The sequence below is a fragment of the Hermetia illucens genome, chromosome 7 (genome assembly GCF_905115235.1).
Source record: "Hermetia illucens chromosome 7, iHerIll2.2.curated.20191125, whole genome shotgun sequence".
NCBI classification, from domain to species: Eukaryota; Metazoa; Arthropoda; class Insecta; order Diptera; family Stratiomyidae; genus Hermetia; species Hermetia illucens.
In genome coordinates, this window is record NC_051855.1 from 11,131,631 (window position 1) to 11,145,436 (window position 13,806).

At 41.3% G+C, this 13,806-nt stretch overlaps 1 protein-coding gene across 3 annotated transcripts in view; it reads right to left on the reverse strand.

Annotated features, from left to right (window-relative positions):
• Positions 1-5,895: 5,895 nt before the first annotated feature.
• LOC119660991 overlaps positions 5,896-13,806 on the reverse strand; it is a 32,399-nt gene continuing 24,488 nt past the window's right edge. For all 3 annotated transcript variants that reach the window (XM_038070079.1, XM_038070081.1, XM_038070080.1), the window contains 3 exons: positions 13,637-13,778; positions 11,030-11,392; positions 5,896-10,867 (listed from right to left, as the gene is read on the reverse strand). In XM_038070079.1, the coding sequence (XP_037926007.1) occupies positions 8,345-10,867; positions 11,030-11,392; positions 13,637-13,778 (3,028 nt within the window). In that variant the 3' untranslated portion in view covers positions 5,896-8,344. The remainder of the gene's footprint in view (positions 10,868-11,029; positions 11,393-13,636; positions 13,779-13,806) is intronic.

The following is a 13,806-nucleotide window of genomic DNA, read 5'->3' on the forward strand; positions in this document are numbered from 1 at the left end:
AGCGAACGCACAGCTTTACAGTAACTATCGAAATCTTCGGATGGACCTTGCATGCGCTCTCTCATGAGTTTGACGATATCCCAGTTATCTAGAAAATCCTTAAACTCCTGGCGAAGAGCCTCACAAAAAGAGGTCCACTCGATTCGTCTGACAGACTGGTGGTAGTCCCAGTACCAATCTGCTGCTCTGTCTCAGAAAAGGATGTGTACATAAGTACACAGCAGGCTGAAATCCCCCTGTAAGGTTGTATTGGTCAAAGCCTCCACGCCTGGTGCGGTTGCTCCCTGTACTTTTCTAGTTCACAGACTTGTTGGTACTCCCAGGCTTCCTTTTTCCGTCTGTGAAGTCGCTTCTCCACTCAACGCACTTCGTGATAAGTCTCCGCGTGTGCCCGCGTTCTTTGAGAATGCAACATTACTCCTTCCGTTCCGTTGCTAGCTTACATTCATCGTCAAACCAGCCGTTCCGACTCCTTTGTGGCTGGGATCAAGTATGTTTCAGGCCGTATTTATGATAACGTTCTTCAGGTGGTTGTGAAGATCTTTTGTTGATGCTTCATCTCCAGGACCTCTGTTGACTGCGGTTATTGCGGCATCCATTTCCCTCTTATAGGTTTCGTGGAGGGCTGTGTTGTGGTTGGTTTCAGGGTTAACCCTCGCCTGATTGTCAGAGAGGATTCTGGGTGGTGTTGTTTTTCAAGTTCGGAGCATCATGCCAACGAAATAGTGATCCGAGTCTATATTGGCCCCCTTTGTTCAGCCCGCCAAAAGTTGGCTCGTCTGAATCGGGGTTTCTTTCTGCAAACTGGAATAATAAGGTTATTGACTACCGTGGCGCATTATCGTCATATCGGTCGGTCCTTAGATTCTTCTGTGTCTACTTCGACATTCAGGCCAATTTTAGGATACCTATTATGATAATTGGCTTGGCCTTACCCTAACTTCTCAACATGTCTTCGTGAAGGTGCTCCTACCTTATTATCACTTTTTCCATTCCGCCCCTGGAGGAATCCCCCCTTGCCACTCCCTGTCGTCATCCCTGCTACTGGTTGCCCACCTTTTAGCTAACGTCTGGGACCACTTCGTGTACCATATATGATTTCAAAAATGATGGCCTGGTGGTCGCTATGTGTATATTCCGATGCAGACTTTACCCGCAGACAGTGCTTTTCTAGCTGAAGTCATAGACGCAGTTAGGGTGACTGTCTGCGTTCCACCGTATGCTCTCCCTAGGCTCTTGATGTCCGTTTCCTGCACGTCCTTCAATTTCAGTTGGTGTTTGAACACTTAACAAATTTCCTCCTTGATAGTGACCTCGTCAAGATCTTTACAGCCTATCGACTTACGTGGACAGTCCCTTGTTGGCTGAGTGAAGCCTCCATGTTCCTTTGCAAGTTGCCGTGATCATTCTTTCCCTACGATAATTTGAATAGCAATCCTCGTTTTTTGTGTTCGCCGAATGCGCGTTACATTGTCGCTAATCTCTTTCAGCGTAAGACCTGCCTTAACGCTTCGTAAAATATAAGCATAGGACAACCCCTCTTTTGCTGTTATTACCAGCGCTTCTTGGCGGTTTCAGCTACCATACATCCTGCCCCCCCAACCATACTCCCTGTTTCCCCTGCCCTTCTTCCTTGATTTAACTAGAGTCGAACGTGGGCTCGGATCCCTTTAGCTGTTGGCTCCTTTTATCCCAGCATTCACGGAGTAGGCAGCAGGGCTTCTGTACTAGTAGGTCCAGAAAGTTGTGCGCACAATGGGTCCCGCTTTTGCTAACACTAGAACAAGGACACATTCGAATGCGACTTTCTCAGCAACATTGAGAGCGTTCTCAAAGGGATAAAGTGGATTTTGTTAGTCAATTTATCACTATGGACGCGACGTGGGTCTATCATCATCATCATCCTGAATCAAAACAAGACGCAAAGAGTGGAGTGAATCTGGTTCTTCGGCTCCGAAGCGAGTTCGTGTCCAGAAATCGACCAACAAGATGTCAACATCAGTTTTTTGCGATGCTAAAGGAGTTTTGTTTGTGGATTACTTGCAAACTGATAAAATGATAAATTCTGAATATTATTGTAACCTTTTAGACCAGCTAAACGAAAAAAATTCGTGAAAAAAGTCGAAGTTTGCAGAAGAAAACAATTCCTTTTCATCAGGACAGTGTACCGTGTCACAAGAGCATTTTGACAATGGCTAAAATCCATGAATTCGAGTTCAAATTGTTGGAGCATCAGCCGTATTCACCAGATTTGGTGCCTAGCCGATCTGTTTCCAGAACTAAAAAAAAACATGCGTGGAAAGCATTTTTCATCAAATGATGAGGTCATAACAACTGTGGAAGCGCATTTTTCAGTCCGTCCAGATTCTCACTTCAGGGATGGAATTCATAAATTGGAATCTGGTTGGAACAAGTGTATTGTGGTTCACGTAGACTATACTGAATAATAAAGTGTATTTCAAACCATAAAACTGTGTTTTTCTTATCAAATTTGGAATATGGATGAATGTGGCTTACCCACGGTGCCGATAAAAATGGTGGAAGTCATTAGAGAGAAGATTAAAAGGGAATCGGTTCAAAAATCTCTGCAAAAAGAGGAACGAACGTAACTTTATCTGTTAGTGCAAGTGGCCAGTCAATTCCACCATTTTATCTCTTCCCACGTAAAAACATACGTTGGGAGTTCAACAGCAAGCAATTTCGAAACGTCTGCAGGCCATGAGAAAAATTCAGAAGTGTGGAAAGTGCGTGCCGCATGAACTGACCGAGAGACGACAAATGGAGGACCGAAAAGTGACGTGCGAAATGCTGCTTCAACAGTACAAAAGAAAGTCTTTTCTCCATCGTATTGTTACGGGCGACGAAAAGTGGATTGTCATGGAGAACCCTAAACGGAAAAAATCGTGGGTGAGTCCAGGTGAAGCATCGACATCGACGGCATGACTAAATCGTTACGGTCGGAAGGTCATGCTGTGTGTGTCGTGGGACCAGACCGGTGTGATCTACTTTTAACTGCTGAAACCTAGTGAAACTGGGAACGCCGTTCGCTACAAACAACAAATGAAAGATTTAAGCCGAGCGATTGCGGAGAACCGACCAGAATATCGAGAAAGACAGAAGAAGGTGATTTTGCTCCACGACAATGCACCAACGCATAAGTCGAAAGTCGTTCGCGATACACTGGGAAAACTCAAGTGGGAGGTGCTTAACCATGCCGCTTACTCATCCGACCTGACCCCATCGGATTACCACCTCTTTGTCTCGTTGAGCCACGCACTTTCTGAGAAGCGCTAGAGCGACTCGTACGAAAATTTGGGGAAATGGCTCACTGAGTGGTTCACCTCCAAAGACAGTCAGACTTACAGTTACAGTTAAAAAAGAAAGTTAATGTAAAGACAAAACCACGGTTTTTCTTGTAATAACAGTGTACAGAGGAACAGGGAGAGTTAAAGGGAGCAGACAAGGAATAAGGTATTAGGTCGTTGCACATGAATGGCAATCAAGTGAAGCTAATTGTGATTTTGCTGTATCAAACCACCACCAGTTGGCGCTGTTGGTGTCGGATAATGAAGTATAAATACTCCTACATTTGATCAAGAAGTCGTTTCAGTTTTGACCATCGTTGTGATAACAGTGCATAAAAAGGGAAAAGGGATGGCTAAGAACCAAGAACGTATACTTTCTCTGTATGAGTTCAAACTCGATCATAAAGCAGTGGAGGCGACCAGGAATATTAACAACGCAAAAAAGTGAAGCGATGGCGGCTTTACGGTTTCTTACCAGGGCAGAGGCAAATCCCCTGGTGCCCTGGTAAGAAACCGTAAAGCCGCGATCGCTTCACTTTTTTGAAAAGTTTGGGTGCAAGCCCTAAGCGAGGGGTACGTGGACCAGGAGTAGGGAGTAAGTTGCTTCCCATTTGGTCCGGTCCAGCATTAAGTTGAAGCGGACTTAGGACCTCATCATTCCCAAAACGAATATTAACAACGCATTTGGAGCTGATACGGTAAACAAAGGAACCACACGGCGGTGTTTCGAAAAATTCTGGTCAGGCGACGTAAACCTTGAAAATGGGTCACGTGGACATGCAGGACCATCGATTTACAAGGACGAGCTGCGTTTGCTGGTCGAATTCGACACGCGTCATTACAGAGAAACTGGGTTTTCATTATTCGACAGTTTCCCGGCACTTGCAACGATTTGGAAAAGTGAAAAAGCTCGACAAATGGGTTCCGGATGTCTTACGGAGCAAAACATGACGCTTCGAATGGAAATTTGCAGTTCTTTACTCTTCCGCAACAGAAGCGATCCCTTTTTGCACAGAATAGTGATATGCAATGAAAAGTGGATATTATACGACAATCGTCGCCGATCAGCACAATGGCTAGATGCTGATGAGCCACCGAAACATATGCCGAAACCGAGCCTCATCCGAAGAAGGTAATGACGGTCTACAGCTGGAGTTATCCACTATTCTTTTTTGGCACCTGGAGAAACGATAAATACACAGAAAATACTGTGCCCAATTCGTGGAAATCCACCAAAAATTTAGTATTCAACGGCCGAGATTAGTCAACAGAGATGGTGTGATATTCCTTTACGACAATGCATGACCTCATGTTTCTAGAACGGTTCAAAATTTGAACGAATTGCAGTATGAGACTCTGCTTCATTCACCATATTCACCAGGCCTTCCGCCAACCCACTACCACTTTTTTAAACATTTGGGAACGAAGAGGCCATCAAAATTGCCTTCGAGGAATCTATCAACAACCGACGAATTTATCAAGACCTGAAAATTGCCTTGGACAAGTTTGTCAACACTTAAAATTTGGACTTCTACGAAACTGGCATACATGCTCTTGAATCTCGCTGGGAGAAGTGTTTTGAATCGACTGGCACCTATTTTGATTAAATAAATAAATTTTTGGAAGGTTTCCAGTCGTTTTAAATTTTAGTACCTAAACGGCCTAAAGGACTGGACCATCAAGAGCATTCAGCCCTTTAGAGAAGTGATAAAGAAGAGCCTCTATCGCGCTATAAACACAGCCTACTTTGCAGACCTCGAAAAAAACGTATTTTTCAGACGGGTTAAGGAAGTTGAAGTATCGCTGGATCAAGTGTATCGAGCTATGTTGGGAAAATAATAAATTTTCGTTTATCTTTTGGTGACTGAGTACTGATCGGACCGCCCTTGGCTTTCGGCAGTTCTGTTTGATGTAACTATGAACCAAGAGCCATTTGGCAGCCTACTTTGATTGTTCCAGCCTACTTCCCATGGTGGATTTGAATATAATAGGAATAAGGTAAAACAGTTCATTTACAGACAGATTTCCAGGTAAATCTTGAGAAAGAGATTTACTGAGTGTTGGACCATCAGGAGCATCCAGCCCTTTAGAAGCGGGAAAGAAGAGCCTTTATCGCGCTATAAACACAGCCTACTTTGCAGAAACCTCGAACGAAAAGAGTATTTTTCAGACGAGTTAAAGAAGTTGAAGTATCGCTGGATCAAATGTATCGAGCTATGTTGGGAAATGAATAAATTTTCGTTTATCTTTTGGGGGCTGAGTATTTATCGGACCGCCCTCGGCCTTCAGCAGTTCTGTTTGATGTAGCTATGAACCATTTTCCACGATGAATTTGAATATTGTTCAGCCAAATATCCATGATCCCAGAGAAGTAAGGGGTAGCGGCCAAAGCTTCACATACCTTACATCTAATTTTTGCGTACATATGGATTTGATTTTAAGATAAGAATTCTAAATTGAAAACCAACCTAATCAAAAAAACAGAACAGATATGTGTTATCTCAAGGATTTTCAAAATCGGAACGTTAGTAGTTTTCGTTTTCGTTTTTTTTCTTTTTTTGGTTTTTTTTTTTGGTAAAGAAACTGTAAATTATTGTCTAGTTATTTGTTGTGTATTTTTCACTCATTTTTAAGCTCTTTATCAATAAAATTTTTCCACAATCAATGTATAATTTTCTTTTGTTTTAGATCGTTTTTAAGTTAAAATCCATAATATTGAGAAATATTTACTGGATTTTGTTCCTTCGTCTATAAATTAATTAAAATCTACTTCACTTTTTTTTATGCTGTCGATACTTTTTTAGTGAATTTTCTCTTTTTATCCGTATATTATTTTATATATTCTTTCTCTCTCTCTCTCTGTTTCTGTTCTTCACTTAGTTTTATAGACACGTTTATAATTTACCCCATGATCAAAGTATTGCACATCAAATCCCAAAATGAGATACTAAAAATTTTAGAGAAGAAATTAAAGGAGATGTAACAATGAAAAACTAAAAATGTACAAAGATATTTAACTGCCAAGTAGAGAATAAGAACTCGATAGCTTTGAAAAAAGAACGATATGTGCTCGATACAAACCAAGCCAAGATGATATATGGTAGTGAAGTTGAATGGCTCTTATTAAAACGGTAAATGTCAGTGTACATACAGTTATATATTTTTTTTGTTTTATTTTTTATGTTTAACTTTCTGGTTGCTTCGAGGAAGATTTCTGCAAAATTCCTTTATATACTTCTTTCTCTGGTATTTCTTTTCTCGACTCGCAATAAAATTACTTTCATGAAGATTATAGCATTGTTTTTAGCCTAATTATGTCTAGATCCTTTCCTTGTCTATAACGTTTCTCCCTTGTAGTGTGGCGTGGCTAATATTAGATTCATGGATGACTTTATTTTTTTCTTTTAAATTTCTTATAGTCACATTTATAATAAAGTTTATATATTTATTATTAGTCTTAGTTTTAAAAAAAAGGATACATCGTTTTTTTTATCTTTTCTCGAAATATAAATTCATTAATTACGAAGATTCATGTTCAGAGACTTCATCCCTAGTAATATTTTACTGTATTTACTTGTTTTTACATTGTAAAGTGTGATATCATGTTGCCCTATGACTATTTTCTGAGTAAAATTATTCCAACATGAATTTATCTCTTATAAATATTCTTGCACTCAATTCAAACCGATGCGAGATTTTACATTTTTTTTTAATAGTTTCAAGATTCAATTCTTTTACATTTAGGAAATAGTTTCATCTTAAATTCCTAAAACACAAGCATCAACAAAAAAAATTCTTTTTTTAATATGAAAACAACCTCTCACGGAAGAAGTATATATCAATGTACAGTAGTTTTAGTTGCGAAATAATTCCATTCGGAGTCTTCTAAGGTATGATAAACCCTTTGACCTATTTTGATTTTCCATTGCATTGCATTTTGTTTTATTATAACAGAGGAACTAGAGGCGAATTGAGCGTTGACACTAAAAAAAATGTCATATAACACACTTGGGAGAACTCAATTCAATGCGTTCTCGCGAAAAAAATTATAAAAATACTTTATATGCACAGCTGTATTGATCCCTGCTTTTGTGACAGCTTACTGAAGACCCCTTTTGGGCTTAGGTAAATTCAAGAAAATAAAAAAGATAAAACAACCTATTCAAGTAATAGTAGTAGTATTATAACAAACACAACGAGACTGCCTTAAAAGCATAATTATTTATCCTTTCTACCTCCATCAAGCTTCGATTGCACGTAGATATGTTGAGATTCTTAAAAATCACAAAATAGTCACATTATAGGTAAATTACGAAGCCATTGATGAAATTCTTTAGTATAAGTGTTTTAATATTCTTATTGTTTTTAGCTAAAAGAATCCAATGAGCATTTTTTACACTTATGAATTTAACATACGCCTGTAATAGTACTCTACCTAGATATATTTTTTTCTCGGACGTTCTCGTTCATCCTTAGCGATGTGAATGTAGGCCAATGGATATGAATTCACAAGGAATTCGACTATCAGCTGATATATCCGTCCATATTAAATGAATTAACTATAAATGCTACTTTGATCCGGACTGCGTACATCATCTTCGACGTCAGCGATACAATCGAATCAAGTCGGCACTTTTTTCGATGCTTTTACAACAGCATCCGACAAGAACAAAACAAAAAAAACATCCTTCTCACAACCCAATAGTCAAAATAGTCCTCCTCCCTACATATATAAGCGGTCCATGCGAAACCGACCCTTTCAAGACTATGTCGCAACCGCAGTTCATCGCAACATATCCCGCCTCTCCGGGGAAACCCCCAATTTCACATTAGAAAAAAAAAAGGAAGACTTCAAAAGAGCCATTTTTTTGTTTTACATAAACCCGTAAAGGATAACCATTTATATCTGTTGCTGTACACCCCCATTGGTCCTCTCTGAATCAACTCCAACCCATAATAAATCACGGCCTACAACATCATCTGTACTTTTACTGTAGGAAATTAATTTATCTTCGTAGCAATTGCGAGGTTATTGATAATCAGAAGCCGCCATAACCAAAATCCGATTTCAAACGATCAAACATGGATGAATGCGTAGAAAGATAACCAGCTGCTGCAGCGGGATGATGAACAGCAGCAGGATGATGTACACTTGGATGATGATGATGATGAACGGCAGGATGATGGGGATGATGAGGTTGCGCATAACCGCCAACGTTGCTATACCCATAGGGATAATTAGGACTTGGCATATGTATGGTCGGATGCGTTGGTACAGAAGGATGATGCGATTGGGGAGCCGGTGATTGTACCGGTGATGGTGAAGATGTTGCTGACGTCGATGTACCTGTAGATAATGGAGGTGGTCCTGCACCATATCCTGTATAAACCGAATGCTGAGCATAAGGATTATGATGATGAGGATGGGGATAAAGCGGACTGACAGGCAGAAGCATCTGCGGCTGATCGATATACATTGGGCTGTTGCTTGCCGACCCGCTACTACTTCCTGCCGTACTACTATTCAACTGATGATGTGACAAAGACGATGGTGAGGATGTGTTCATCAAGTTGGACCGGTATGTATTAGAGATATTATTAGAAGTAAGACTACTCACTGAGAAATTACTTGACACAAGACTGCTATAATTGAAAGGATTGGAGCCGGCATTGCTGTTGCCGTTGTTATTCGAAACCGACGTAGATAAAGGCGACGGTGATGCAGACGATGGTGATGATATGGATGCAGATATAGGCGGATTCGATGTATTGAGCGTGCTAGGCGAATATGAACCCATGGAGCCGGTATAATGATGGTGGGGTGAAAGAAGAATTGATGTTGCGGCAGAAGATGCCGCCGAGACTATCGTAGGAGCAGGAGAGATCGATGAGGATGACTGATGTTGGACTGGACCGCCATATTCATTATACAAACAACTTGTATTGTATTGATCACTATTCACGCTCGAATGGTCGCTAGATGAAGCACCAGATTGTTGCATGTGCCCTACTGAAGGGGACGAAGTATTAGACAGCTGCTGCTGCTGCCCTGAAGAGTTCGACAAATCTGACATTGTAGGTATCTGATGTACCAACGACTCCAATCCAGATAAACTCTTCGACGAGACATCAGGCATTTTCTGCTGTTGTTGTTGTTGATTACTACCCGGATTCTGGGCTTGCTGATTAGACATATAGCGATCATTATGATTCACTTCATTCGAATTACTATTCGCATTAGCAGATGATGATAAATAGCTATTTTCCGGACTGGGATTATAGGCGGGGTAGTTATTACCAAGCAATTGTAAATGCTTCTGTTGATGATGATCATTCATGTTCGATGGACTTGAGTATCGTATATCATTGGGGTTTGGTTCATTCGATTGCATTGCTGTTGCCGAATCATAACCAGACGGCGCAACATTCGGCGAGGCCGATGTCGGTGAATCGCCAAGATGTTCTGCAGATATAGCGGCAGATATTTCAGATGAAAGATCCGAATGCGGTCCATACGATGGCTGATACGTATTGTGATGCTGTACTTGATGATGATGTGAGTGTTGGTGATGGTAACTGTTTATATTTGAATTGGGGTTGAAGTTCATTGGTGGCGTTGACGGCGGAGCAGTAATATTCATGCCAAAAGGACAATAGGAACTGCTGACCGTGCTTGGTGAATGCATCATTGGCGAGAAAAGGCGCCCCTGATTCGGAGTATTTCCACAAAGATTGTTGGAATTCATCTGATTAACACCCCCCACTTGGGAAGCAATACCGTTTGCCGGACTATTATGATTCATTTCCATGCCATTCATATTTTCCAAGCTATTATTATTCATAATATTATTATTATGGCTTAGAAGCTGTCCACCAACGCTATTGTTATTATTCATCATTAACTCACTACATGTATTGCCACTATTTGATATCGGCGCAATGTTGGTTTTGATTTTCTTAGGTCGACCACGTTTCTTCTTAGGCATCATAGCAGAATTCATTAAATTGGTATCCGTAATCCCAGTGCCGTTGCCATTACCATTGGGTTGCCCTAAATGCAACGATGACGGCGGTAATTTCATTAAAACATTCGAATTATCACCCGCCATACCATTATTTACAGTAGCGGGATTTGTTCCATTACCGGGACAATCGAGACCTTTAATTTTCTTTGGACGACCACGTTTCTTTTTGCCAGGCGGTGCCAAAATATCAGCCCCCATTATACCACTATCTAATGTATTTTTGTCTGAATCTAAACCAGTATGACCGTTCTTACTTATCATCAAGGTATTACTATTGTTGCTACTAACATTATTAGTTAAATTACAATTACTTAAGTCTGTAATGTCCCTATAAATTAAGCTCTCTGTTTTTGGTTCGGTTTCACAGCACGCTTTATATTTTGGATCGTTAAAAACGCACTCGGTATCTTCGATATGCGGTATTAATCCATTTAAGTAGTCACGAAATTTTTTTAGTGCCGCATAAAATGGTACTTTGTCAGCAGCACGTGGTAATTGAGCACATCGAGCCGATGATGACGGCATCACCCACATATACTGGAAAAATTTTAGATAAGGATAATTTAATACGATTTCCTTCTCAAATTATTCGGATTGATCGAACAGGGAGGAAGGAAACAAGGACACAACTGCTATCAAAAGCTTGGAACTAATGGGCAACTCAGGTAATATAAGAATAATAAAATTGTAAACACTCACCGTATTAGTGCCATCGACAAAATCATCTTGTCGACCAAAATGAAAATCTTTCTTTCCCGAGAATACTTCAAATATCAATTTTCCATTGAACACAGCTATTTTAGGTCGAAATTTACGTAGTTTATCCAATAAAATACGACAGCCCTCTTTAATTTCTTTTCTTGTCAAGTCGGCTGATCCTTTTGTTGCCCGCTCAACCATATTGGTAAAACCAATACCGAAATCTAAAAGCTTATAATCCTCTTCGGCAGTCATTTGTTCATGTATTAAACCGGAAAGGTATAAACATTTCCAAAAATGATTACCCGGTCCAGCGTAATGATGACCCTTATATGCGGCAAATAAACCCGGATTAATACCAATCTGAAAGGAATGTAAATAAATTTATTAAAAAAATAATTACAGCAAGTATTAGCGCTGTGGAATTTATGTCTAGATATTTTGAAGAGCAACTCCGACGTAGCCTCTCCCAAGGCATGACTGAGAAAGGGGGCAGGGATAGCTGAGTAATCCCCAATTCTTTTGTTGCTCTAACCTTCTCCAAACCGATTGTTCAGCTGTGAGCGAGTGAAGTCTGTTTATTTCCCGCGCTCTTTATCATGAGCGTGAAGGAGTAGCAACGTGTTTGCGTGAGCCTTTAGTGATAAAGTGGTGAGTCATTCACGGTATCACGAGTGGTTCACGGGAGGCAGAACATCAACAGAAGATGACCCTCGTTCAGGAAGGCCTCCAACCTCAATTGACGACTCCCATGTGGCCGAAGTAACGGTTCAATAGGTGGCAGAGGAGTGCGAAATCTAATTGGGTCATGTCAGAAGATTTTGACCCAAAAACTGCAGCTGAGAAAGGTTGCAGCCAAGTTCATTCCACGACTGATGACAGAGGATTAAAGCGCACACTGGCTAGAGGTTTGTCAGAAGTTTTTGGAAATGGCCAATGCTAATGGAAACTGCTGGAAAACCGTCATTACATGCGATGAGCCTTGGGTTTATGACTACGACGCGGAAATCAAGGTGCAGTCGTCCCAGTGGAAGTCAAAAAAATCACCACGACCAAGCAAACGTCTAACGGACTATTCTTTCGGATCCTGGAATGTACGCTCCCTAAACAAATCAGGGGTGATCTAGGCCTGTTTTCAAAAGTTGGAATTTTTCAAACTGAACACGATTGCAGTCCAGGGAACAAATTGGTTTGACAGCGAAATAAGCGATATGAAAACGCACACAATTTGCAGAAATAGCAAACCATCGGATCACAAAGAATTTGGACTTGCATTTACACTGAGGAAACAGCTCAAGCGGCACGTCATTGACTTCAAACCTATCAACGAAAGTTTGTATTCGATTCGCATCAGGGCTCGTTTTTTCAACCTCTAGGTCATCACCGTGCACGCCCCGACTGAAGTCAAGGAAGATGCAATGAAAGACGAGTTTTATACACGCCTGGAGACACTGTTTGACTCACTCCCAACAAACACACCTGTTGGGGGAATTCAAAGCGAAAATCGGAGACAAAAGCTGGCATCGGGGAACCACTGGAGGACACCGCCTCCATGAGAAATGCAACCATAACGGTCGATTAATTGACTTCGCCAGCAATAGAAATTTTGTCGTATGCCCCACATGCTTCCCCCACCGCCACATCCACAAACAGCCAAGGAAATCGCCAGATGCATATACCATCAACCTAATTAGGCGTGCAGTGTACTGAATATACTTGGGTGAAGACAACGTATCCGTGCAGTATCTCCTCAGTACACCAATCGGGAATCAGCCCCACCAAAATCGGCTGATAAACGCCTAAATGATGCTACGGTCTACATAACGACGAAATCTATGAGCGATACCATGACCGTCAGGTTTTGGATAAAATCCGCCTCAATAGAATGTGGTGGGCGGATGACCTAATCCGTAAGGATAAGGATAATCCAGCGCCAAAAGTCTATAAGGGCAATTTCTATGGATGAGGCAAACCCTGCCTGAGATGTAGCGGTGGCATAGGCCAAGACGCCAGACAATTTTTAGGGATATCGAATTGGTGGACCTCGGCGCAAAACCGACAGCACCAACAAACGCTGGGGTTCCTATTTTGGAGCGCTTCTAAATCGGACAAATGGCGCTCCCATACAAGTAGCCCAAATCGATGGCGATATTCGTGATCCTGCTGATCACGACGAGCCGACCCGGCTTGTGAAAGGGAAAAAGATTGAAGACAAAGAAGATGGCGAGAGTTATCTACAACAGACTCCTACCAATCATCGAAGCCAGCAATGGCTTGTCGGAGCGCCAGTTTGGTTTCCGGCGTACCCACTTTACGGTGGATGCAATAAGAATGGTAGTGAACCTGGAAAAAGACGCATTCATTTCTGGCGGCTGCTGTACCGTGCTGACGCTGGATGCCAAAAGGCATTCAGCTCGGCCAACTGGATCAGAATTAAAGCGGATGCTCCAGGACCCTGGAGGACAATGATCCAGGCGCCTAGTGCGCGACGTGGGGCTGTAGGACCACGATGATAATTTTGGAGGGCGAATAGTATCAAGTCAATATAAAATTGGTGCAATACTGTCTGAAATTGGGTAAAAAGATCCAAAATGAAATTACACTCACGATTATGATATCCAAGTTATCAGTCAGATGATCGGGCAGAGTACGCTTGGAAACCTCCTCTTCTGGCATTCCATTGAAACGATCATGTTTTTTGCGCTCCTTATGCACTGTAACCGGTTTTAGAATGCCGTTGACAATTGTCCTGAATAGAATGATAGACGTGGTTTAAT